The sequence below is a fragment of the Chinchilla lanigera genome, unplaced genomic scaffold (genome assembly GCF_000276665.1).
Source record: "Chinchilla lanigera isolate Chin_1 unplaced genomic scaffold, ChiLan1.0 scaffold00005, whole genome shotgun sequence".
Taxonomy (NCBI): Eukaryota; Metazoa; Chordata; class Mammalia; order Rodentia; family Chinchillidae; genus Chinchilla; species Chinchilla lanigera.
In genome coordinates this window covers 37,533,616-37,555,912 of record NW_004955406.1, presented here as the reverse complement: position 1 = coordinate 37,555,912, position 22,297 = coordinate 37,533,616, and the positions used below count along the sequence as shown (strand labels likewise).

The following is a 22,297-nucleotide window of genomic DNA, read 5'->3' as shown; positions in this document are numbered from 1 at the left end:
AGCGTTGTGCATGACGCACAGGGCCAGGGACTGCTAGGGTGGGCAGGGCAGGAGGGCAGGGGCTAGGGGGCTTGATCTGAGAATGCAGAGTGCTTTGGTGAGGCTGGAGCCAGGGGAGTGTGGGGGCTGCGGAAGCTGGGAAGGCGGTGGAGAGGCTCCTGTGGAAGACAGTACAGGAGGCTGTCACAGGGAAGTGAGGACTGGGGTGCCCGGGCTGTGTGGGAGGGCAGGTCAGAGATGCTACAGGGGGTGCAGGACAGAACCTGGGGCTCCACTAGCCATGGGGAGCAAAGAGGGGAGGAGCAAAGAGGCCTCTTGTCCCGGTTTGGCGGAGGGGCGGCCCAGGCAGAGACACAGGGAAGGATGTCGGAAGGCTGGGACTGTCCCCCCGACACCCCTCTGACCCCGAGGAAGACCATTTCTGTCCCGTGCAGTCTGCTTCGTGGAAGGAGGAGTGAAGGTAGTGAGAGGGAGTGGGACACTGGGCTGATTCCAGGGCCCCGAGATCATCTCTGAGGCCTGCGCAGTGCTGGGTTTTGCCTAGAGGTTCCCAGTGGCATCCCAGGGCCTGGCTCAGCGGCTGGGACCAAGGGCTTCCATGCGTGCAGCCGAGTGAATCTGCGAATGACTGGCTGGCAGTGGGTCTGGGGACCTCGAGAGTCCTCTGGGACCAGGACCCAGGAGACAGGGCAGCTGGTGGCTGGGCTGTATAGCGTCAACTCAAGGACCCTCCTGTGGGGTGGGCGCAGGCCAACACCAGGCCTCTTAGCCAAGTGCTAACTGAGTCTGCCCAGAAGGGGCACTTTTAGGTAGCTCTCAAGGTAAGATCTTGATAGAAATGCAGATTTCTGGACCTGTCCCTATCCCTGCTGAGTCAGAACCTTGGCTTGAGGCCCATGCCCTGTGTTTTAACAAGCCTTCCTGGAGCTTCTGAGACACTACTGGGCTAGCAGGGGCCTGTCCTTGGTGTACCATGCCCGTCCCATGGGGCCTGTCCCGGGAGACAGCTTCCCCAGAGGTGACATGATGCCCAGAACCGGATGAGCCACACAGAGAGGAGAGCTGGCGAAGCTCCCTGGCGGAGTAACATCCCTGCCCTCTGCTAGAGGCCACCAGCAGGGCCCGTGGAGTAGGAGTTCAGTGAAGTAAGCACACCCTGTGGCCGGGGAGGGTACAGGGCAGTTGGGAGTTGCAGGAGAGGCCCAGGGGCTGGTGTCACAGTGCAGGGGTAAGCAGGGCAGGGGCGGTGGGCAGGGTGAGGTGGCACCAGGAGAGATGAGGCGCCCAGGTGTCCTACTTCCCAGGCTTACTGATGGCTCACAAGCTCGTGTGGAAAGCGTTTGTTCCTAGGGCGGAGTCCACACCTGATTTGCCGGCTTGCTCCCACATCCCCCTGACCTGCTCCCCAAGGGCGGCCCTGATCCCTACCCATTTATTACAGGATTTCTGCCTAGGCAGCCTGATCTGCAGGGACCTGCCGGGACTGGCCAGGCGCAGGCTCAGAGACAGCCTGGGGCAGAAGTGTGGTCGCTGTTGGGTCTCCATCCCTTGCAGCACCTGGCTGGAGGGGGGAGGCCGGTGGGGCCGGGAGGATTGAGGGTGGGCCGTGCTGAGCGAAGGAGCGGGGAAAGCCAGGGAGAGTGGCAGCTGCAGGTTTGGGGAGAGGGTGTGGGAGGAAGCCCCAGTGTGAGAAATGTAAACTGCATGACGAGCTGAAGGCCACAGGGCCCCACCCAGCTGCTGGAACCTGCTGCGGCTCCTGCACCGCTCCTGCCACTCCTCGCTCTGCTCTACGGACTTCTCCTTTGCTTCCACTCCCCCCTTACCACCCTCCCAGCCCTCCCTGGAGGGCAAGCAAGGGCCTCCCCCTCTTGGTGTCCCAGGGCTGCAGACAGCAGCTAATGCCCATTTGTTACTCTGTGGCCAAACCTCTTCCAATTCCGCACAGCAGGAATCAGTAATTCAAAGCAGCGCTTACAGTTTTTAATGTTGGGATGAATTATTTGGAGCTTTGAGTGCCCAAAGCACATCCATTCCAAATTCCCAGTGCAAACCACCCTACCAGCTGCAGATGGTGACAGGAAGGTGTTTACTGAGCACTTACTATGTGCCAGACCTACAGCTGGTGAAGCAGCTCAGCTTTTGTACCCAGACACCTGGGTGCGGTTCTGGCTCTGCCTCTTCCTTGCTGTAGGGCCTTGGGCTAGCTGCTTAGCCACTGGAGCCCCCATTTCCTCATTGGGAGATGAGGAATAGAGTACCTCAGAGGTACTAAAAGGAGACTGTCCTGAGAACTACACCTACTGAGCCTTTGCCTCGTGCCAGGCACTTACAAAGCCCTTTGTGCAGATTAACTTATTTAAATGCTCTGAGGTGGCACTCTTGATATCCCATTTTTTTCCTGATATCCTGTTTGACAGGTGAGGAAAGAGAGTCTTGGAGAGGCTAAGTTGCTGGGTGGCATGGGAGTGTGTTCCCAGCGAGTGCCAGAGCTGTCTGTTCCCAGGGTTGGCGTTGACTCTGTCCTGGTCTGTGTCTCCAATGCTACAGGCCTTTGCGGGGAGCTGATTTGTGGTGGAAAATGGATGGGTGACAGTCTCTGGATTTCTGTGCCCCTGTCCCTTCTGTTCTAGCCCCGCTGGCCCAGCCCTACCCCTGAGGACTCAGGAGTACTGATGTGCGTGGCATGGGTGGGCGAGGGCAAGGGCGGGCAGGGGCCTGTGCTTGGCTGTTTCTGAGTTGCGGGCGGAGCACTGGGGGAGGGGACTCTGGCGGGCAGATGGGCGGGCCATGTCACTTGCTAATTTGGGCTCCTCTCCTTCCCAAACAATGCAGGGCAGCAGGGGCTGACAGGTGCCTGCTGGGGAGGACACAGGCCCTGCCCCACACCCTTACATGGCCTTACAAGGCTTTGCGCTTTGGGCCAGACATTTCCTTTTCTTGCCCTGGGGCCTTTTGAGCCCACAGAGGGACAAGGACGACCCTGGAAGCTGGGGAGACCAGAGGCCAGAAACTCCTCCAGGTCCCCTTCTTCTGCCAACTGAGTTTCTCCTGCTCTCCCGGATGGGCCCTTCCTCCCTAGGCCCAGTTCTCCGGCCTTCTCCTGGCTTTAACCCATCCATTTCCCACTGAGCTAAGGAGCCATGGAGCTCTGCAGGCACTGGCCCCAGAGACCATCCTTATGAGGCCCAACTCTGGTCAGGGCCACCTCAGGCTCTCCCTGGACACTATTTACTTATGGTACCAAGGCCTCGCACATGCTAGGCAAGTGCTCTACCACCGAGCTACATCCCCAACCTCCCCCCTTTTCTTCTGCTCTTTTGAGACAGGTTCTCATTATGCAGCTCAGGCTGGCCTTGAACTCACTATGTAACCAAGGCTGGCCTCAAACTTGCAGTGATACTTCTGTCTCCGTCTTCCTAGTGCCAGGATTATAGGCATGTGCCACCACGCCCAGCTCATCCTCAAACCTTTTAATTTTATTTATTTATGCTTTTTTTTTTTTTTTTTTTTTTTTTGAGATAAGGTCTTGCTGTGTAGTTCAGGCTGGCCTTTAAATCACTACATAGCCCATATTGGCCTTGGAATCATAGCAATCCTCCTGCCTCAGCCTCCTCAATGCTGGGGCTTATAGGTGTGTGCCACCATGCCTGGTTTCTGCCTGGACTTTCAAGAGAGTGTAAGGGAAAGCCATCCATGTTGTGTCAAGGAGGGGCCCTCCAGGAGAGGAAGGGGCTCTCCTTAGAAGCCAGGCTCACCCTGGGGTCACTGGATATACTTAACCCACTTTATAAATGAGGAAGTCAGGGTTCAGAGAGCTGGGCCATTTTGCCACAAACCTGAGTTTGGGTCACTGATTCTGCACAGAGCAGGGCTTGCAGATGAAGCAGCGGGAGACATGGGAATAAAACCAGTTCCAGCATTTTCATGGTGTGTGCATGTTGTGTGAATTAAAAGAGGGCAAGAGGCCACCTCAGGAAACCAAGTGAAAACCATGGAGCAGGAAGAAGGTGTTAGGGCTGTGGTGGCGAACCTATGGTACGCATGCTGAAGCGGGCACGCAGGGCCCTCTCTCTCGGCTCATGAACCAAGTGTATGAATTGTTTTTTCTAAACTAAAACCTCAGGGATGGGGATTTAGCTCAGCAGTACAGTGCCTGCCTGGCAAGCGTGAGTTCTTGAGTTCCATTCCCGGTACAGGAAAAAAACCAAAAACCAAAACCAAAACCAAAAACAAAAAACTAAAACCTCAGTGTTCAGGCTTAATTGCAGTTTTGGCACTTTGCGATAAATACGTGGGTTTTCGGTTGAAGTCTGGGCACTTGGTCTCTGTAAGGTTCGCCATCACTGTTGTAGGAAGTTGGTGGGTGCAGCTGAGTACATTTTTCACCTCAAGCTGCAGCAGAGCCTACCCTGCAGCCCACAGTGGGCTGGAGCTCTGTACCCAGCCAGGCTGCATGCACCAGGAGGGGGCGCTGTCTTCCAGTTTGCAAAGAGGCCACTGGAGTTTGTCATGGTAAAGGCAGGGACAGAGTCATATTAGGATTAATTTTTGATTTTTTTAAGACAGGGGCTCGCTATGTAGTTCAGGGTGGCCTTGAAATCTTTACAGAGCCTAAGCTGGCTTTGAACTCATGGTGATCCTCCTGCCTCAGCCTCCCAAGTGCTGGGATTACAGGTGTGCACCACCACACCAGCTATATTAGAATTAAAAAGGATAGTAAGGGAATTAGAAAGCAGCTAAGGGAAGTGTCTGCTTGCAGGACAGTGTGGAAGGAGCACTGGGCTGCCAGGTAGGAGACCTGACCCCCTCCCCAGGTGGTCTCTTCTCTTGGCCCTCGTTTTCTTCTGACACACTAGGTGAACTGGAAGATCTTCCTCCTCTGACATCCCCAGATGCTCTGAGCACCCTCAGAGCTGGCTTTTGGAAGGCCCAGCCCCCAGAGGGTGGATTCTGGCCCTGGAGGTGTAAGGCTGTGCCTTACGTTGCCTTGAACTGGGCTGGTTCTCACTGACCCTCCCAGTGCACCCATTGCCTGCTGGTCCTCAGCACATCTGAACCATGAAGTCCAGGGCCCAGTAAGGCAGCTGTATTAGCTTCTTACTGCTGCTATAACAAACCACCACCACTCAGTGATTCAAAGCAACATAAGTTTATTATCTTCCAGTTCTGGGGGGCAAAGACCAAAAGCAGTCTCAAAGGACAAAAGTTGTTGGAGCCTGTTACGCTCTACAGCCCCGGAAGAGGGGCCATGCCTTGCCTTTCTAGTGCCTAGAGGCCGCCTGTGTTCCAGGGCTCACGGTCACTTCCTCCATCCAGAAGCAAACAACACCGCATCTTCTCTTCCTTTCACCTCTGTTTCCTTTGTCACATGTTCTTTAACCTTCATCTTCATCCTCAGTGTGATGAAGGCCCTTGAGATTAGATCATGCCCAATCAGATACTCTGGAATAATCTTCATCTCCATCTCCAGCTAAGTCACATCTGCTCCATTCCTTTGTCATATAAGGTGACATATTTGCATTTCCACTCAGACATACATGGGTGTTTCTGGGGGAAGCATCGTTCAGCTGGCCACGAGCTGCTCTGTGGGGGCTCTGCCTGGGCCATGACCCGGCTCCTTGTGCGGGGAGTGGCCCTTGGGCCACACACAGCCCCAAGGCTCTAGGACAGCTGTCCCTGCTCTGTAGGTAGAGTGGGAAGTGGTGACCCGGACCCAGGACAGTTGTGTGCTGAGAGGAGGTGACCTCTGTAGCTAAGGAGGGCAGGAGAAAGGCTGCAGAAGCACACCTGGCCAGGACAACATGTAGGGCAGCAGGGCAGAGACATTCCTCGGAAGCCTTCAGAGGGGTGGAGATGCTTCCTGCCAGAGATCACGGGGGCCCATGGTGGGCTCTGGGGTCTTCTGCATCTGCTGCATAGATGAAGGAGGACAGGGCCAGGCGCAACAGCTGGGTATAACAGTGTGTGTGTGTGTGTGTGTGTGTGTGTGTGTGTGTGTTGAGACAGGGTCTCCCTAAATCGCTAATGCTGGGATAGACTTGCTATCCTCTTGCCTTGGTCTCGTGAGCGTTGGACTGTGGGTGCGCACCACCACACCTGGCAAGTCTTGTTTTTGAAGGTCACCTCTGAGCAGACAGCGGGGCTTCCTAGAGGAGTCGGTGTGCTGGAGGGTGAAGCCATTACTCCCCTTCATACCTGAACTGGTGTCTTAGGTCAGAGTGGAGCTGAGGGTAGGGAGCTGGATGCCACACAGGGTACAGGGTTGGTGGGGTAGGAATGGACCCAGGACCCTGGACCTAGGGTGAGGGACCCAGGCTCCCTCTGCCTAACAGAGTTGGAGGATGAATAATGTCCCAAGATCTGTGGAGTCCATGACCCTGTGGCTCCTCCAGAGCAGAGTCCCCTTGGTGAGTTGTATTCCTGTCTTGCTGGGGACACCTGGTCACCTACTTTTTAGGCTTTTCTTGACCCTCCTTTGGGCTTCTGCTTGTCACAGCTTTATTTTTCTTTTTCGAAAAGCAGGATGATTCATTGTAGACAATTCATTTTTTGCCATCTATTAAAGCTTATAAGAAAATGATTATATAAATGATAAACCTGAAGAGACAAGGCACCAGGCATAGTGGTACACACCTGTAATCCTACCTACTCAGAAGGCTGAGGCAGGAAGATCCCAAGTTTGAGGCCAGACTGAGCAACTTAGTGAGGCAAACTTTATCTTAAAAAAGAAAGAAAACAGGATAAAAGGATATAGTTGGGCTGGGGATATAGCTCAGTGGCATAAGTGCCTGCCTGGGAAGTGCAAGGTCATGAGTTCAATCCCTGGTATTGCAAAAAAAAAAAAAAAAAAAAAAGGATATAGTTCAGTGTTCCCTGGGTTCAATCCCCAGTACTGGAAAAAAAGGCCAAGCAATAAACTCTGGCAATCTCCTGCCCTAGCCTTTAGATTCTCCTCTAACCTCCCAGCTGCTCATGTGGTTGGCATCTGCCTTTTGTCCCCGATCCCATAGCTCCCCAGGCCTGTCCTTGCTCCCTGGCAGCCTTCCAGCATGGAGCTTCCCAAAGCCAATGTGCCTAGAACAGGATCAAAGCCACCTCTCATGGGCAGCAGAACATCAGTGTCCACAGGGCAGGGCCTTTCCCCTTCTGTGGGCCCTGAGGGAGCGGGGGCGGGCACTCCTGCCCACTGACTCTTTCTCTCCCCAAATGAGGAGCACGCTGAGAGCTCCCTTACCTCCTGCTGCTTGAAAGGCCTTTCCCTGGCCTCCAAGAGGGGTCAGTGTCCTGCCTGCCTTGCCACAGCCTGGGATCCTGGCTCATGAGCTGACTGACTATAATAATAATAGCCACAGGATTAACATAGCAGGCATTGTCTTTCTCTAACTATAGGGTGGGTATTATGTGTTCATCAACAGTCCTAAAAATACCCAGCAAACAGGTGCAGTCCCTGTGGCCCCCCAGCCTCCTGGCCTTGGCCAGCCTCTGGCTGGAGATGATTAGGTGAGGAGAGGTGAGTTGGTCTCACTGAGATCCAGGCATGGACAGGATTTGGGAAACTACACCCTGGGACCCCACCTGGAGGGAGTGTTGACCCTTAGGTTTCCGTGAGTGTAAAGGTGGCCCGATGCCATGGCCTCTTATTTTGGCCCACGAGCACACCTGGAACCCTGGAATCTTCCAGGAACCTTGTGTCCCTTGTGTACCAGACATAAGAACAAGTCTCCAAAGTCAAGTCTTTGGCCCTCTAGGGCTTCCAGGAGTGTGGGCTGGGACTTGCTTTCTGCATTTCCTCACAGCAGAGGTAGGGTCAGCTTGGTGGCTCCCTGCTGGTTTCTCTGGCCTCCTAGCGTCCCCTGCTGTCCCGCAGTACCCTCCCCCATCTCTGTCCAGCCCCCACATCTGGTCTGGCTCTTCCTTCTCTCTCCCCCAGGTGGGTGCTGGTTTAACACCGTGGGTGTCCTGCATGTGCACAGTGTCTGTGTGTGCACACACACTCATCTTCCAGCCCGTGTGCCTGTTGTGTGTGTACATCGCAGCGTGTGTGCCCCTGAGGTGTGTGTGCTGGGGGAGGGGCAGTGGGCTGTTCTATTTTTACTGGCCAGTTGCCGCTGGGCGCAGTGTTCATAGCCTGCCCCCAGCTCTGCCCCCTCAGTCTGCAGTCTGCAGGGAGGCTCAGGCCAGCCCAGCTCCCCAGGACTAAACAAGGTAAGTGTCTGCAGCCCAGGACGGCGGACCTGGGTCGAGGCCAGGTTGGGAAGCTGGGGTTTGGTTTGAGGAGGAAGTGAGGTCTTGGAAATGGAAGAAGACATTTCCTGCCTGTACCAGTGGGTTTGCCGGGTGAGCAGTCCCCAGATACTCCCAGCCTTTTGTCCCGTGGAGTGGCATCTCTCCCACAGGGCGGCTAAGGGGGCTAAACTTTCCCAGGACAGGATGTCCAGCAGCCTCCTAGGAGCCCCAAGGCAGGGCTGGTGGATCTTGTTCTCACGAGGCACTGCCTAGCAGGGGAAGGAAGAGGGTACCTGGGAGAGGGTGGCACTGTGGCCCGGAGGGCTTGCAGTTTGGGAAAACCCTGGTGAGCAATGTCTGTGGCAGGAGGGAGAAAGCTCTCCAGAACTTAAGAGACCAGACCAGAGCCCTTGCCACCCGAGGACTCTGTCTTGCTTCTCTTTGCCTTGCCTTTGAGGGATGCTCCTGGCTCCCTTTGACATCCCATCTGCTTAGGAGGACATGAGCAGGTGAGGGCCACCTGCCAACCCTGCTTTCCCGTTGCAGCTCTGAATTGTTGGGGGTCCCCCTGGCACCAGCAGGTGTTGACAGCTCTGAGAGTGGGGATGCAAAGCCCATGACCACATAACCTAGGGCGACAGCTAGAGTGAAGTCCCATGGTCCCTGGGGAGAGAACTAAAGGCTAAAGGCAGCACCTGTCCCAGGTTTGAGAGTCACAGTCCCAAAGTACTTCTGAGGTTAGGGCTCTTCTATTAGGAGCTCAGAGGGCAGGGGGTGGGGTGTGGTGACAGGCGCTGGCCACAAGCTTGGGGATCCAGCCTTCCTAGCAGCCAGCCATTGGGCTGCGGATATAGCTCAGCGGTACAAGTGCCTGCCTGGCAAGCACAAGGTCCTGAGTTCGATTCCCGGTGCCAAAACAAAAAAACTTAAGCCTAGCAGCCAGCCAAGAAACACAAGGAGAACCTTGAACTGGGGTCCAAGGACAAGGGATGAAGAGTGGGGGTACAGCATAAGTCTGACTAGATATTTGTGTCCTCTCTTTCTTGTTGTGCACATACACACAGACACGGACACACACACACACACCCTTGTACTTATGCGTGCACACATGCAGCCTTCATCTCACCTCTAGTTGACCAGGCTTTCCACGTAGGCGTCCACGGCAGGCAGAGCTGAGCCCCAAGGCAGGCAACATGGACTCTTTTCTCCCTCCCTCCAATCATGGACTTGCTGATTATCTCCTTGCTTTTCCCTTGCTGAGGAGATGGAATCCAGCTCTCCAAGCCTTGTGCTTGCTGCTATCTACATCCTGACTTCTTATCAGGCCCCTACTTATCTTCCCCACAGCCTGTCAAGTCAAAGGGTCCGGTCGGGCGGGTGTCAGAGTCCAGGCTGGGCCTCATGCCTGATGTGGGACCCCTGGGCCTGGCATTTGTCAGCAGGGCAGGCCCTGGGGCTTGGCAGGAGGCCCCATGCTGGGGACAGGGGCCCTCTGAGGGACAGAGGAGGGTGACCACGGCAGAACACCCACCCAAAGTGAGGCCCATCCCGGGGAAGACAGACACAGGACCTTCTCAGCTGAGACTTGGTTCTGCCAGGAGACTGACACTCCCAGGGGACAGACAGACTTGGTGTCTTTGGAGGAGCGGAACTCAGAATAAGCAGCTGCCTATAAAATCTAATTTGAGCCAAGCATTTCTGGAATCTACAGATTGTCTCCACACCTCTCCCTCTGTGCCCCAGGGAGACAGCTGGGACTCTGGGGTCACACTCCCCCACCTCCTCCACCCCAGCCTCACTCTCCCCGGGGGGCAGAGGCAGAGGCAGAGGTGGAAGTGGGGCCCAGAAGGCTGTCTGGCCGGGAAGGATTCAGAGAGGTGACCCTGAAAACCCTGTCATAGGGGCTTGGAGGATGCTTCACCGCGGGAAGGGAAAGGAGAGAATCAGGGCAGAGGGAGAGGGGACCTGGAACGAAATTCCTGGTAGGAACTTTGCAAGTGTCCTCTGGATTCTTCCCTCCCGGATCTGAACCAGGTTCTTGATTGAGCCCAGTCCTGAGGACCCTGAGCTCCCCCTCCTCGATGCACATGGGCTTCTCCCACTCTTACTCCACGACCTAGAGAGGCTTCCCACCCTTCCTCACAACCTCTTCCCAACCCCAGCTGCGCCCTTCCCTGAGCCCTGGCGCAATCCCTTCCTCCACCTCCCCTGGGCCAGGCAAGATGGCGAGTGAGCCTGACTCTGGAGCACCTCCTCAGCGCGGAGGGCTGCAGCCTCTGCTCCGCAGCCACGCGTGCTCACAGAGGACAGGAGGCGCCTGGACAGCCTCTCTCAGCCGTGCCATTCTGCGCTAGCACTGAACTTGTTTGGCTTCCAAGTAAGATGTGGTTTGAATAAAGGGTTAAAGAACTCATATTGACTGGGAAACCACTTACCCAGTCCTTCATTTTGCAGGGAGAAAAACTGGCCCAGAGAGGGTAAGGAAAGACTGAAGTCAGATACAGGGTCCACCCTGACTCAGTTTCACCTCTTCCCTTCAGGGCCTCCCACTCCCCTACCAAGGCTGCCAGGCCCCCTGCTCCTACCGAATGGCACCGCCTGGAATTGTGCCCGGTGGTGGCTGCCTGTAGCTCCCACTGCTCCAGCCACCTTCTGGCCTCCCTTTGAGTCCAGCCCAGCTTCAGCCTGGCCCTCGAGCCCCACCTTGCTTTCCAACTGTGACTGCTGCGGGTTCTCTTCTTTCTCCACAGGGGTCGGCAGGCTTCCCCTGGAAGGGGCCATGTGTAAATATTTTAGGCTTTGCAGGTCACTTAAGGTTTTTGTTCCTGGATTCTTCCTTGTTTGTTTTATCACCATTTCAGCAAAATCAGATTTGGAATGATTTGGCCTGCAGAGTGTAGTTTGCTGATCCTTGCCTTGGTGGGATTCATTATATCTGATTTTAAAAAAATTCTTTAATTAATTAAGTATTTTCTTTCTCAGTACTTGGGGTTGGTACAAGGCCTTTACCCTGAGCTACATCCCCAGCCCTTTAAAGAAAGTGCTTATTTTGAGACAGGGTCTCATGGAGTGGCAAGGACAGGCCTTGAACTCACAAGTCTCTTTTCTTAGCCTCCTGAGCCAGTGAGATTACAGATGTATGCTGTCAAAGTCTTTTAAAAAATTCTTTCAGGCTGGGGCAATAGCTCAACAGCACAGCACCTGCCTGGCAATTGCAAGGTCCTGAGTTCGATTCCTGGTACCAAAAAACAATTATTTCAATGTATGCCTACTTTAGCAGTATTAAAAAACAGTTTTCTCATACATATATGCAATCAGTCTTTTTTATAGATTCATAACACAAAATGTTGAGGAACATTACAAATTATAATAAAAATTTACAACCAAGTTCTTTAAGAATCAGACAAAAGATTTCAGAATTATTTTGAGAGGTTTTTAGTGCAAACACAAAACAAGAATAAGAGATATAATTGACATTAATATTTCAAATGGCCCTTCCCCAACTCTTCATTTCTCTGCTCCCCCTTTCCCTAAAAATCTAAGGAAACATCCGCTGTGTACTAGAAGCACAGAATTTTTTTTTTTGGTACCGGGAATCGACCTCATGACCTCGTGCTTGCCAGGCAGGCGCTGTGCTGCTGAGCTATATTCCTGGCCCTAGAAGCACAGAATTCTTAAAAACCAATTGAACAATGAGGTGTCTGAGTCTCTTCACAGGTACACACTACTCTTCAGCAACTGATAAGCCATTGAGAAAGTAACCCTCTATCCAGCCATGTTGTGTTTGGCTGCCTTCTTCCTGCTGGCGGATGCGCCTAGCTGGGCTGTCTGCCTGCCAGTCCTGGCTGGGTGGGTGAGTGGAGCGTGAGTTGCAAGTTTCTCTCCATTAATGATCCCTCTATGTTCCCCCAGGTGCTGCCCCGCCTCCATCATGCCGGAAGTGTAAGTCATCTTACCCCCACCTGGGGTTCCAGGGACCAGTCCTTTCGCTGCACATTTTAGCTCCACAGCTGAGGGCCATTTGCTCAACTCCTGAGGGTCTGGATCAGCACTGAGCAGTTCCCCAGGGTGGGCAGGTGTCCTCCAAGCCTTTGGACAGATAGCTGGGGGAGGACCTTTGAGGCCTGTGCTCCAGTTTCCTGTCTGCAATGATCTAACGAATTCAATGTGCCAGGCCATGACTTCACACTGATCCAACAGATGAGCAAAGCTTTGGGAATTTAGCCAAAGCCCAGGCAAGAAAGCGCCCACATTCATGCAGCCCTCTGTCCAATAACCAAGGTTGTTGGGTTTTTATCCTATTCTGCTGGAACCCTCAACCTCGACCCCCTGCCTTGTGCCTCGTTTCCTTTGGGCATATTGTTGCCACTTGCCACCTCATCCCCTAAGCTGGTCCCCATGGTTCTGCTGCCACATATCTGATGTACTTTGTTCATATTCTGTGTTCTGGTCTCTCCTCCATCCTTCCTGTGCTGGATGCCTGAAGCGAGGTGAGTGATATTTTGGGTGCCTGTGTGCTGGTTAATTCTTGGGACTGGTGAGGGTGGGTGGGCATCTGAGGATAGGAGAGGATGAGTTGAGGCTGAGGTGGTGGTGGTGTTGCCCAGTGCCTCAGAAAAATTTCCAAAAGAACTGACACCCTGAGCAAGATTTTGGGTGTGGGGCTCCCTAGGATCTAGGGGGTTGCTGTCCCAGTGCCTAATGTCACTAGTGGTGCTCCTGGGGCGGGGACTGCATGCAGCAGATCTTAGTGTGACTTTATACCTCCCTGAGCACAAGTTCCTCTTCACTCACTCTGAAAGCTCCTCCTTCCCTGGAAGCTTCATTCTGTTCCTTGAAAGCTGATCCTGTGCAAAATCACATTTGATGGTAAAAGTTATTTCCCCCTGGCCCAATGCTAGAACATTAAGGAAGGAGCAAAGTTGTGCCCTTAGCTCCTCTCAGGTCTTTGGTGACCTTGACTTTAGATGTCACCCACAATCCATCTTTATTCAGGCTGCTGAGAACACAGCCTATGTGTGTCCAAGGACGGCACCTGTGGAGAAAGGCTATGGACTTTGTGACAGCAAGGGTGTAACTTTGTATCACTGACCAAGGGGACACTTGCCATAGCCATTCACAATGAGAATCAAGCATACTCTTTTTCAAGGGTCATGTGAGATTCTAGGTTTCACTGAGGTTTTCCACTGATGAATAGTCAAGTGGCATGGCTGTATGCTCACCACATTGTGGGGACAGAAGACCGCAATAGAACCTTTGCCACAGGTGCATCACAGGGTGTGAGCCTTGGGTCAGTGATGGCTATAGCACCAGGCCGCTGCTCTCAAGGTCATGGGTGTCAGAAGTATAGCAATAATGTAGGCCTTGGAGAGGAAGAGATAGCCACTCTGAACAGTCGGATCAGAAGTTGCATGTTCTATGGGCTAAAGCTCAGATTTTCTCCCAGAACTGCTCACATGAAGCCTAATCATTTCCATTCACCACACCATGAGTCATGAACTAAAGCTACCCTCTCCCCAGCACCAGGCACCTCAGAAGTGGGTAGAGAGCCCACTGATAGCATCACATAGGCAGCCTATGGCCCAGAGGACACATAAGTACTCGATGCCCTCACAGTCTTATTAGTTGGGGTGGGTGGAGGCAGGCCTCTCACTATCACCACCCCTAAAGGACACCTGCCACAGGGCTGAAAGTTTTTCCTTCCTCCCTCCCATCCTCCCTCCCTTCCTCCCTCCCTTCCTTCCTTCTTCCTTCCCTCCCCCTCCCTCCCCCTCCCTTCCTTCTTCCCTCCCTTCCTTCCTTCTCTTCCTTCTTCCTTCCTTCCCTTCCTTCTTTCCTTCCTTCCTTCCTTCCTTCCTTCCTTCCTTCCTTCCTTCCTTCCTTCCTTTCTTCCTTCCTCTCTCCCCTCCTCCTCCCTCCCTCTGCCTTCTTTCCCTTCCTTTTTCCTCTTTCCTTCCCTCCTTCTTTCTTTTTTTGGTGTGGCACTAGAGTTAGAACCCAGGGCATGCCACCACTGAGCTACAAACCCAGCCCTTTTTATTTTTCATTTTGAAAAGGGTCTAGTTAAATTACCCTGACTGGCCTCAAACTTGACACCCTTCCTCCTCAGCTACCCTAGTAGCCAGATTATAGATGTGCCCCACCATGCCCAGCATGGGGCTTATTATTACATATTAAGTTAGCAAGACTACATCTAGTCTTTTGATAAGAAAACCATCCTTTTACATATTAGAAAGTTTTATGTAGACAGTGTTAACATTTAAAACATTTTGATGTCTATGTAGGTATCTTTCATTTATTTAGGCAATTCGTAGCTTCTGGCATGACCGAGCTGTAAGACATTGCTCTTGCTTACTGCCCAGGGTGCTAAAATGTGCCTCTCTTTTAGGTTTTCAAAGGATTTGCACGGCTATGCTCTCATTTTGTCTGTAGTGGCTCTGTGATCTAAGTAAGGTGGATCTTGGCATCCGCACTGATAGACAAGGAGGTGCCACATGTTCTGCTCAGTCCCTGACAGAATTCTGCCTACAGCGGAACCAGAATGGCAAGGCAGGGCCTCAGCCCCTATGTCAAGGTCCCAGACCATAGTGTCCTCTGAATCTGAGGAGTTAAACACACAGATGAGCTTGAAAGGGATGCTAAAATGAGCAGAGGATTTGGGGTAGTGATGGTGAACCCGGCTGGGACTTGCCTTGGGCCAGGATTCCAGTTTCACGAGCTCTGTCTCACCGCTTTCCTCTTTCCCTTCTCACCCTCAGAGAAAACCCAAGATCACAGCTTCTCGAAAACTCTTGCTGAAGGTGAGGCGGGTTGTTGGCCAGGGGGATGTTGGGGCAGCTGTGTGGGCTGCAAGGGCTGTGGAAGCTGTGGAGCCGGGAAAGGAAGGAGCCGGGGCTTGGATAATGGGAGGCTGAGGCAGTGGCATTGCTGGAGCCAGACACAGGTGGAGAGGGCTGGGGACCTGGGACTGTGGGACCTGGCACCCTCCTGGGTCCCGTGAGGAGGCAGTGACTGCTCCAGGGTGGGACTCTGCAGAGGAGGCACAGGGATGGGATTTATTTTTGGGTGTGTTTCTCTCTTGGAGCTGTGTGGGCCCAAACTCACAAGAAGTGGGTAAGAGTGAGACTGTGTGTGTTGAGGGGGGTCAAGCCAGGGCCAAGGAGTGTCACGTGTGGTGGCCACTCAGTGTTGACACAAAGCCTGCCGGCAGCCACGACACACTTTCGCAGAGACCCATGCTCTCAGAGCGGGTCTTGCAGGGCCACCATCTCCTCTGTCCCCGATGCTGGGTGGGAAACACGAGGGCCGGCCCCAGCTCAGTGGTTTGTCTTGTCCAGAGCCTGATGCTAGCCAAGGCCAAGGAGTGCTGGGAGCAGGAGCACGAGGAGCGTGAGGCCGAGAAGCGGCGCTACCTAGCCGAGCGCATCCCCACACTGCAGACCCGCGGCCTGTCGCTCAGTGCCCTGCAGGTGAGCCTGGCAGGCGGGTGGGCTGGGGGTTCCACATGGGGGGCCCTGGGCGCAGGAGGTGGAACTGACCAGGGCTCAGCAGCTCTATAACTCACTAGGCGCCCTTCTCCGTGTGGCCTCCTGTTATCTTCCCAACTGCCTGAGAGTGAGGAAGTTAAAGCCCATTTTCCAGCTGGAAGAAGTGAGCCCCAGAGGGGAGAAGGGACTTTCTGGTGCAAAGACCTAGCCAGACACCAGGCTTTACAACAGCTAGTGGGATGGCATGGAGCAGGGAGGTGGCCCAACTCAGGAAGCCTGGTTCCTCCAAAGACTTGCCTCTCCTTCCCCTAGAGGTAGGCCTTTGATGTTTTTAAAACATTGGCAATGTTTAAATGCCAGAGAAAAAGGATTGGAAGGACAAATATCAAAATGTCATCAATGGTTATTTCCAGGTAGTGGCAATCTCTTTTTACTTTGTTATTTTTGTTTAATACATAGTGTTCAAAATTCCTACACTTAACTTACATCTTCCATCATGTGAAAACTATCTTTTTCAGAAAACAAGTCTAGGAACAGTTAATGCTTTATCATTATTATTATTATTATTATTATTTTTGTTTTGGTTTTTCTCCGGTACCAGGAACCGAACTCACAACCTTGCGCTTGCCAGGCAGGCGCTTTGCCGCTGAGCTAAATCCCCAGCCCTATTTTTTTTTTTTTTTTTTGACCAATTTTGCATGCTTATATCTGGTAATCTGAACAACTAATTTGACGACAACACTATGCAACATAATAACCATTGCTGAATTCCTATCATCTTGTTTGGCGGAACTCTGTATCATTTATAATTTTTTGTTGTTATTTTTTATTCTCTTTAATAGTTTAATTAATCTTATATTCTTACATCTGGTAATCTGACCAACTTCGATGAAGATAAAAATATGTAATATAACAACCACTGTTAATCCCTATCATTTTGTCCTGAAACCCTGTATCATTCTTATTGTTTCTATTTTATTTTGCTTTTATCTATGTTGTTGGTATTTTACTATTGTTCTTTTTTAAAAATAAATAAAGAAAAAAGAAAACAAGTCTATACAGAAAGGAGAGCAAAGGACTTAGCTTTGAGTTGTCACCCTCAGAGGGAGCCTACAGATTCCAGTTCTCGAAGACGGGCCACAGACAGGGTGCAGGGCAGGCAGGCAGGACAGGGGGCTGGAGCCTGCAGCTGGTTCTCTCTTCTCTACTCCCACCCCATCAATCTACATCCACAGGACCTATGCCGGGAGCTGCACGCCAAGGTGGAGGTGGTGGACGAGGAGCGGTATGACATCGAGGCCAAATGCCTCCACAACACCAGGGAGGTGAGCCTGGGGGAGGGCGAGGGGCACAACCGGTGATGCTGGGTATGGGAGAACCGGTGATGTTCGGATGAGACACGGTGGGCACGGACGCTGTTCCCACCTTCTGTGGAACCTGGGAGGTGGTCACACAGCAGGATGAGTTGGTTTCTCCACACCAGCCCCACAGAGCTGGAGATGGGCAGGAGCATAATCACACAGGAAGAGCGCAGACTTCCTCCCCACCTGCTGCGTGGCCTCTTCAGAAGCTGCCTTCTTTATTCACCCACACAAGTAATCAGATGCCTGTTAATGACATCTTACCTTTGTGAAGAGCTTTCATGTGCCTTACAGCCTTTGATCCTCCCTGCACGCCTGGGGGTAAAGCGGGGGCTATTATCTGCACCTCACAGATGAGGATGCTCAGGTTCAGAGAGGCTAAGAGCTCAGCCTGGGTCACAGCGTGGGGATCCTGGCCCCTGTGCTGGCTCTGATTCCTGCTCCAGTGGGCAGGGAAGATTAGGAAGGGCAGGCTCCAGCTGCCGTAGTGAGTAGCTTTGTAGTGTCTGCCAAGCAGAGATCGGTGTACTGGGGGGAACACAGGTCACTTCCCTCCTTCCCCTTTCTGCCCAGCAGGGTGATTATCTATGGGGTCACCAAGCTTCCAAGGATCATCATATGTGAGAATTCCTCCAGAGGTCTGGAGCCTGGGGCTTTCTCCCTGCTGGGCCAGGGCTGGGGGCTGCAGGGAAGGCTCCTGGGGCAGGGACCGGTGAGAAGCAGGATGGAGGATGTGGACACCAGAGGAGGCAGGGCTCAAACCAGGGATGCTGGCATGGTGGGCCACAGGGATGGCATTAGATCATGGACTTTGTCTGTGTTCCTCCATCCATCAGCTCATATGGGATGGTTATTTGCAAAGGGACAGATGATCCTAGATGTCCCAGAGAGTCTGGCTTCCAGGCTGGAGAGCTTGGGGTGTGGCTCTGGCTGGACCACTGTGGTCTGAGGTCCTCTGGCAGGGAGCCCTGTGGCCAGCTGCCCCTCTAGTGAATATGGCACTTTCTCACCTGCAGATTAAGGACCTGAAGCTAAAGGTGTTGGACCTCCGTGGGAAGTTCAAGCGCCCACCACTACGCCGGGTCCGCGTCTCAGCTGATGCCATGCTTCGAGCCTTGCTGGGCTCCAAGCATAAGGTGTCTATGGACCTGCGAGCCAACCTCAAGTCTGTGAAGAAGGAAGACACAGAGAAGGTGAGGGCCCCTGCCCACCAGCCTTTCCCTGTCACCCAGGCAGGCCCAGGAGCCTGTCAGTCGGAACATTCTAGAACCCCCTAGGAAGGAGGGGCAGAGAAAGAAGACTTATTTTCTTTCCTCAGTCTGCTTCCAGCCTGAGGGCCAGAGTGGCACACAGAAAAGGCTAGATGGGGAATAAAGTAAAGCCTCTGCTCCTGGTGTAAAGAGAACACATGTAATGAGTGTCACCATGGGGAAAAGAGGTGACCGTTTCTGTGGTACAGAGATACATGAGCACAGAAATCAGAGAACCGAGTTCAGTCACTTGCTCAGCTCAGATCTCTCTGAGTTGGCGGATCTCACAGTATTATGTGCCCAGAATTGGAACCTGTAAGATGTCATGTGCCCTGGAAGGAACAAAGGTGATAGAAACCGTCTCTGGCCCAGAAAGCTTCCTAAGGAGAAGAAATAGGCCTGAGAATAGGCAGAGGAAATGGAAAATGAGCAGATATAGTAGGGAAGGCTTCTTGGAGGAGGTGGCCTTGAGCTGCTGGACATCAGAAAAGAGGGTGGTATGGGGCATGGAGGTGCACTGGGGTGGGAACTGGTCCACCACCTTTCCACAGTCCCCTAGAAAGTCCTCCTTCCTGAAGTCCCTCAGCTGCACCTATGTCCCCTGTCTGGCTGAGTCCTCAAAACACCGCTGGGCAGGGTTGCTGGGATTTCCTGTGGTTTTGAGGAGGCAGAATTCCTACAGCCCAGTTTCTCTCTAACTTGGGATGTCCTGGCTGCCCCTCCAGCCCAGTGAGTCTCTGACATGTCTGGCCCACCCACAGGAGCGGCCCGTGGAGGTGGGCGACTGGAGGAAGAATGTGGAGGCCATGTCTGGCATGGAGGGCCGGAAGAAGATGTTCGATGCTGCCAAGTCTCCGACCTCACAGTAGAGGTACCTGGAGACGGCTCCCTTCTTCCTGGGGGCCCTCAGGGCCTGAAGGGGAGCTAGTGACTCCAGGATGAGGCCAAGAGGGTGCTTGATGCATGCAGGAGAGGGGATGCTGGTGAGGTCCAGCTCTCTGCGCGTAGGCTGCTCCTGCACCATGGGACCTGAGGCACCTCACTTCTGCTTGGGGCCCTTTCTGTTCCCTTCATCTACAAAATCGGGGTTGTGTCTGATCAGTGGTTCTCAGGTTTGGTCCTGGGACCAGCAGTATGTGCTTCATCTGGTATGTGCGTGATGAGGCTGCCCCTGGAACCAGTGAATGGGAACTGTGGGGCCAGGCCTGCCCTCCAGGGGTACTGAGGCATGCAAGAGTGTGAGAACACTGGGTTCGATTGTCCCTGAAGTCCCATCTCCCCTAAGTGCCTCCTGATGAGGGCCTTTACTTTTTCCCCTCAAAATACTTGGCACTCACAGTCCCTGCTGCTAGGGAGGTGCCATTCAGAGAAGATATGACCCCCGACCCCACCTGAAGAAAGATCCGGAGAAACTGGACATGCAGTGGAATTAGGCTGCCTGAAACCCCTGTGGGAGAGCTGGGAGGCTGTGCAGTGGGGCAGGGTCTGCAGAGAGCACGCGGCAGAGCAGGTTTTCAGGACAGAGGAGCTGTCTGAGCAAGTGACAGGCGAGTGTTCATTGGAGGGGATGAAGGTGCCATAAAAACACAGAGGTGGGAACAAGCCAGTCATGGAGGACAACGGCAAGACTAGGCGAGAGCCAAGGAGAGGTCTCCAGTGGGGTGGGAACTTGGGTCCCAGGTTGGGGAGCTGAGCAGCAGCCCCTGATTCAGCCTGGGATGTGATTTGGCCCACGGCACGCTAGGGAGGAGAAGCCCCAGAAACTGCAGGTGTTGTGGGTAAATCAGGCCTTTGTAAATGGTCCACACTACTGGGAACTGATGGCTTCTGCTTCTTTGTCCCTACAGGACAGCTTGCTATGGGGTTCCTGCTTCAGGCTCCTTCCTCCACCCTGCTCACTTATCTCTCTGCCCCATGGCCAGAGTGTACCCCTGTGCCCTCTTCCCTCCAGCCTGCATGGCCTCCTCTGGAACCTGGATGAATCAGATACTCAAAGGAGAGGAAAGATGCACATCTGAAGACCTCAACCCAGCAGAGCAGGCTTCCAGCCCCCACAAGGCAGCAAGGGCTTCCTGCCCACCATGAGATGCAGTGATCTGAGGAGGAGACAGGAAGCGCACCCCACTGCTGCTGGATGTGTACTATCCGCAGGCATTGTGTCCTCTCCATTAAAACTCAGTTTCCTAGTAGTTTCTGTAGCTTTGACGGGGTGGGGGGGTGCTCAGCAGAAAGGAAAGACAGCAGGTGTGAGTGGAGAGGGCTGGGCCAGGCCAGGTACTCATGTGCACTCAGGAACTCAGGATCAGAATGGAGGGCTAAGGATTGGGTGGCTGCCTGCTAAGGTCCCACTATGGTCCCCATGGGGTGGGCTTTTCCCACTTGGTCCTGGTGACATCATCATACCCTTACCACATCCAGGATGCTGACGAAAGCCCTGACCTCTGAGGACAGACCTGGTCCCACTTTGGACTCCAGCCATCAAGAGAGCCTCTCTGTGGAGTCGCTTGTCTTGCCTGATTTCACACTGCTATCTCCAACACCTGGATCATCTGGGGCAGTGGGGCAGGGGCACCTTGCAGTTTCAATCCTGGCCACCAGGTGGCTGCTCTATCACTGTCCCCGCGGCTCTCTGGTCCTTAGGACCCTTGTTCTCTCCACCTCCATCCACTCTCCTTGCCATTATTTCCCCCTCAGTCCTGCACTGATCATATTCCCCAGGACTGCTCTGAGGTGGGGCAGCCAGGGGTCTGTCCCCTGGGTCAGGTCCTTCCTTCATTGCAGTAATATCTGAATCCAATGCAGGTGCAGGCCTGCTGGGGTGGCATGAGGATTGGGGTGGCCCCTTCTTCCCCACACATGGAGGAGGAAAGAGGCTGTTAAGGAGCGGAGACCAAAGTTCTGGGCTGGAGTGGAGCTTGACCTTTCAGGGTGATGCCATGGTGACTCCTGAGCTAACTTTACAAGCCTGGCCCCAGGCCTTGGGCCTTCTGGCTTTTTGATTGCCCCAGCACTGGCCCCAGGAGAGGCTGAGCTGTCTGCACAGCACCCTCCCCTTCCTTTTGCCTGCTCCTGTGGATGCCCAGCTCTACCCTCTGATCTCAGTGTATTATCTGTCGTAAATGCCAGAGGCTGGTGCAAAGTACAGTGCCAGCTACCCCCTGGGGCGAGGTCTGGCATCCAGCCAGCCCCCTCCAGGGATCGTGGCAGTGGGAGGCAGCAGAGTGGGGTGCACGAGGGGAGACAGCACTTTGTACTGAGTCCTTACTATGAACAGTGTGCAGAGAGGCAGATGTGTGCAAAGGAGCACACCTTCCACCATATTCACCAGCTTGCAGACAGACACACCCAGTCACATATATGCAGCTGGGGAACCTGACGGGGCTGGTCTGTGGCACGGAGCACGGGGCGAGGCGTCGTGCCTGGGCAGCCACAGAAACCCACCCTTCCCTGCCTTGAAGGGCTCCTCCCAGCTGGCTGGGTTCCAAAGCATGTCACTGTGCTTTGCCTCTTCCCTCCCTTCGATACAGCCTGGCCCCACGTTCCTGAGCCAAATCTCGGCTCGTCAGTGGTCTATTAACCTGGGATTTCTGTAGCCTGGGTTCTCCACCCTGCCCTACAGAGGCAGGAGCCCTGCGCCTGACTCAAAGCAAACACAGGGGTGCAGAGGGCTCCTGGGAGAAGGAGGTGGGGCCCCCGACACGCCCATTCCTGTGGCCTTCTGGGAAAGGGCAGAGGCCCATGCAGAGGGCTCCTGGAGGTCATTAGGTTCCTCTGGCATCCAGATGGGATCAGACCTAATCCATCTCCTTGAGATCAGATGGAGAGCAAGTCAGGTGCCAGTGGTTCCTACAGAAGAAGACCGAGAGCCTCAGAGGGCGAGCGGAAGGATGCTCTGCCAGGGCTCCCTGGAGTGGGATGGGGGTCTGGGGGACTCTATAGTTGAGGCCACAAACAGGGCCTGGCGTGGAGG

General features: G+C 53.8%; 1 protein-coding gene across 2 annotated transcripts; it reads left to right on the top strand.

Moving 5' to 3' along the window:
* Positions 1–1,044: 1,044 nt before the first annotated feature.
* Tnni1 (troponin I type 1 (skeletal, slow)) lies at positions 1,045–20,516 on the top strand. Of its 2 annotated transcripts, none has more exons than XM_013522227.1 (9): positions 1,045–1,145; positions 12,142–12,171; positions 12,716–12,719; positions 14,988–15,029; positions 15,567–15,698; positions 16,952–17,041; positions 18,094–18,270; positions 19,089–19,198; positions 20,175–20,516. In XM_013522227.1, the coding sequence occupies exons 2-8, from the start codon at positions 12,161–12,163 to the stop codon at positions 19,194–19,196; spliced, it is 564 nt and encodes a 187-aa protein (XP_013377681.1). In that variant the 5' UTR covers positions 1,045–1,145; positions 12,142–12,160; the 3' UTR covers positions 19,197–19,198; positions 20,175–20,516. The 2 variants fall into 2 exon arrangements, with proteins under 2 accessions (XP_013377681.1, XP_013377677.1); XM_013522223.1 differs by lacking the exon at positions 1,045–1,145 and adding an exon at positions 8,111–8,208.
* Positions 20,517–22,297: the final 1,781 nt, after the last annotated feature.